A 4037-nucleotide genomic window follows, 5' to 3' on the forward strand; every position below is an offset into this window, starting at 1 on the left:
AGTCCCCCCACCCCAATTCCTTTAAAAACTGGGGCAGGGTGGGGGGAGGCGTGTGATAAATGAAGGGAAAGGGGTTACAGCATCTTTTCTCCCATTCCCCATTCCCCATCCCCCCCCCCCAATAAGGCTGGGGAGGGAGCTCGTTTGTGCCGTGTGTTTCTGAAGGAGTGGAGGAGGGGGGGCAGTGAGAAAGAGAGTGGGAGCGTCTGTCCGTCTGTCTCACAACGGTCCAAATGGGTTTGGTATTGGAGAGATGGGGGCGGGGTTCATCCAATTTTTAAATTCTTTTCCATCGTTCCCCTCCAACATAGGGGTACAAAAGCAGTGAGAGGGGGCAAGAGGGGCGCCCCCTCAGGACGATGGATCTTCTTGCTCCCCGACTTCCCGAAAGAGCAGAAGTCTCCCTATTCTTAGCTCTGTCCAGCCGAGTCTAGCCACTGCCTCCCCCGCCCTGGAGATGCTACTCCGCCCCCGGTCTCTCGGCCCAACAAAGCCTCCATGCGCCCCACCTGCTCCGCCGCCTCCGGGTCCAGGTGCGGCTCCAGCAGCGGGACAGTGAACTGGATCTTGCGGGGACTGTTGTCCTGCTCCATGGCCGGGGCGCCGGGGACGCCTGGGTCCTTCTGGCCGAAGCAAGCCGGTGCTGCAGTGGAGGTGGGGGATGGGCGGCTCCGGAGCGCACGAGGGACTAGCCAGCTGCCTCTCGTTTGCGGCTCCTGCCCCTGGTGCTGCCCCAGACGCCGGCCCGCTAGCTGCTCCGGCTCTGCTCTCCGATCCTCACTCCCCGGGATTCAGCCGCAGCCGATTGGCTCCGTACCCCTTCCTCCCAGCACCCCCACCCGCCCCAAAACCTTAACCCTGTCGGGTCCGCGCCAGCGGGGGTCACCAGCAGGGTGCCACGGGCTGGGGGCGTGGCCTTTTCCCAAGTAGTGGGTGGAAGGTAGAGGGCAGGAGCTTGGGCGGGAACCCGGGAACCCTGGAGTCCACTCAGGCGGAGCCCAAACCCTAGTATTTATCCAGGTTGGACAGGTTTTTAAGGGGACACAACTGGCGCTGGGGGCGGGGGCGGGAACCACTGGAGGGGTTAGTAAATATTCTTTAGGGTTATTATTCTATGAAAATACAAGACAAAAGGGGGCTTCGAATCTGTAGCAGGAAGGATTGAGGTTAGACATCGGTAAGGACTTTCCATAAATGGGCGGGGGCTTTGTGTTGAGTCTCCGGAGATCTTCCAAATCGTGCTCTAAAGCAGAAGGATGGATTGGATGACCTCAGAAGGGTCTGGTAATCCCTATGTCACCCCCATGAAATGTTTATGCTTTGTGCTGGGATTGGAGGAGAAGGAAGGCTAGGAGACACGGCATGTGGGGATTCAGCCATTTAGCGTGTGTGTGTGTGTGTGTGTGTGTGTGTGTGTGTGTGTTGTGAAATGGATGTATTCTTCCTTTATGGAATTATGGACCTTGGAAAGTGGGGGAAAGGCTGAACTGGGGAGAGGGGGAGTGTATATCTGTCCAACTTGGATCTCCTTATGCTAAGGTTGGTCCTTAGTAACACTAGGGACAGAATAAAGGAGAATGTAAAGCGAGTACTGTAGCATGAGGTTTGGCTTTTAGACTGTTGGAAGAACTTTTTAGCTAGGGAGGTGAAGGGTGGTGAGCTAATAGCACAAGGGACTGAGGAATCTAGGGGAATGTCCTTCCTAGAAGAAGGAAGATGAGTGGAATCTCTCAAAGCTGTTAACAAGTACCGGTACTTTTTCTTACTGTCCTGTTGAAACTGGTACTGGCCCTGGCACCAAGGACAGAGGCCTGCGGGCAGTAGGGAATTTCTGCTAATTTGATTTTCATATGCCAAAATGGAAATGAAATGTATTCCAGAAGCTCAGAAGTCAAGTCACTTTCTCTGGAGACTTTGGGGAGCAATTCTCTTTTCTGTGGGTTTATTCTGTACCCCTCCTGAGTTGTCCCCACCTCCCTTGCTCTGGATCCCCTTCCACACCCACCTCCCAAAATAACTTCTGCTCTCCCTCCAACCTGCCCAGGCCATATCTCTTTACACATACCTCTAGGGGCTCAGTTTTCTTTGGACATTGTGGGACACTGGGGTTAGGGCAGAGGATCCCAGGAGGACTGTTGACTCCCGAGAGACTACTCTCATATTTTTAAATTAATTGGCGCCCAATTTTCACCTCATGAACTCAAAGTACAGGCTCACAGGACTCTTCCACAGTCCAAGTTTCCACTGAAGAGATTCTAGTTCTCTTCCCTTCCCTGTATCCTGCTGAGCTCATGAGGCCTGGGGAAACAGCTGGCTGCCTTCACTAACTGGGCATGACCAGCCTTTGGATCCATCCCCCTCCCCCTTTCTCCCACCCCTACCCTCCTTCTTTCTCCCACCATCATAACTATGAGCTGTTCTAGCATGCCAGCTGTCCATTACAGCAGCGGGGATTCAGGGAAAACCTTAGGTGGGCAGAACATTTAGGGGGTGGGTGGAGAGCCCTTGAAACAGGTAGTGGAAGAGGATTGATTCCTGACTTTCCAGGGGAGTTGTCTTGATGTCTGTCCCCTTGACTCTGTTCCTTTTCCCACTCCCACCCCAGATAGGACTCACTAACTAGGAGTGTGTGTGTTCAGAGATATCCTACTTATAACCTGCTTAGTCACAGAATCACAGAGTGTGAGAGTCAGAAGGCAACTTAAAATTATCTTGTTCAACCTGGTCACTTTGTAGATGAGGAAAAGTGATTCAGATATGTGATAAGGCTTGTCCAATGTCACTCAGCTGTTAAGTCCCCCTCTCTCATCCCCATTGTCCTATCTCTAGATTGGACAATTGCAACTGGTGGTGATGGACTGGGAGAGTAGACTCTCCAGTATGGGCTCTTAACCTGGGATTGAGAGTCCATGGACCCATCTCAGGGGATCTATTGCTTGAATGGGAAAAAAATAACATCTTTTCTCTCTCCTCCCTTTGAATTCCTTTGTAATCCTGTGTATTTCATCTTATTCATTTAAAAACATTCTTCAGAGGCAGGTCACTACACCGCCTTTCTTGTGTGTGTCTACGACACACAGAAAGTTAAGAACCCCTGGTCTGGGGGGCATAGGAAGGGCTACCTAGTATCTCTTGAGCTTTTGTAGTAACAAATTCTTTCTTTGCAATATCTAAACCAGCCTGGAAGTTCTGCCTAGGGTCTCATCTTCATCTTCTCTGCTGTTTCCAAAGCCTTAAGTTTTCACAAAGTTTTGAAGACCAAATGACAGAGAGGATAAACACCTCCAGTGTATTCAAGGTTTGGTATTGCAGGGGAGGATGGGGTGGGAATAAGGGGATTCTGGGAACAGAAGGTGCAGGGGTGGAAATAGGGAGCGATGATCTGGGGGTGCTCCTAAGAGCACTTTGTGAGGTAGAATGTGGATGGGGGAAAGGAGTGTGGGAGAGAGGGAGGGAGACGAAATGGAGTGAAGCTGTGGAGGAGTGATGATGTGTGTGTGAGCACGAATGTGCACGTGTGTGTGTGTGTGTGTGCATGTGTAACTATGGGCTGTGGAGGCATTGAAGAAATGTGTAACTGTGTAGGTATGGGAGAGAAGACTGAGTTTTTGTGCCTGTGGGATCACAGGATTTAGGAAGGGACTTTGAGACATTAGTTCAACCTTAACATTTTACAAAGAGAGTCACTTGCCCAGGGTCACACAGATAGAAGAAAGTGGCCTTGAGCCCCCATTTTCTGACTTTACATTCAGTGCTTTCCATGATACTTAATTGCCACTGCCGTGTGTATGTGTGTGTGTGTGTATGTGTATGTGTGTTGAGGGTGGGGAATGGAGCCCTTGTCCTTGTGGGCTGTGAGTGCTACTGAGTCCAAGTTTGGGCTTTTACTTGCCTCAGAGAGCCATTGTAGTTTTGAATTTGTCTCCATATTTGTCTTTGCAATAGGGGTGTTGCTAGGGGCCTGTCAGTAGGGGGTGGGGGGACCCTGCTTGGGCTTCATTTAGTTGGAGGATGTGTGTGCCAGAAATTTTCTAGCT

The 4037-nt window shown here is 51.2% G+C and overlaps 1 protein-coding gene across 4 annotated transcripts in view; it reads right to left on the reverse strand.

The window, feature by feature from the left end:
• Positions 1 to 968, reverse strand: part of PPP1R1A (protein phosphatase 1 regulatory inhibitor subunit 1A) — a 13016-nt gene extending 12048 nt beyond the window's left edge. Inside the window, exon 1 of one of the 4 annotated variants that reach the window (XR_011170943.1) lies at positions 510 to 919. Coding sequence is in view for 3 of the 4 variants with exons in the window: in XM_069101314.1 (XP_068957415.1) it covers positions 510 to 593 (84 nt within the window). In the remaining variant the exon portion in view is untranslated. Of the gene's footprint in view, positions 1 to 509 lie in introns of all 4 variants that reach the window. The other 3 variants (XM_069101314.1, XM_069101315.1, XM_069101313.1) reach the window with 3 other exon arrangements.
• Between the last annotated feature and the right edge of the window lie 3069 nt (positions 969 to 4037).

The sequence above is a fragment of the Petaurus breviceps genome, unplaced genomic scaffold (assembly GCF_028583685.1).
Source record: "Petaurus breviceps papuanus isolate PSGF00001 unplaced genomic scaffold, PetGlider_PUasm1.0 454, whole genome shotgun sequence".
Classification (NCBI taxonomy): domain Eukaryota; kingdom Metazoa; phylum Chordata; class Mammalia; order Diprotodontia; family Petauridae; genus Petaurus; species Petaurus breviceps.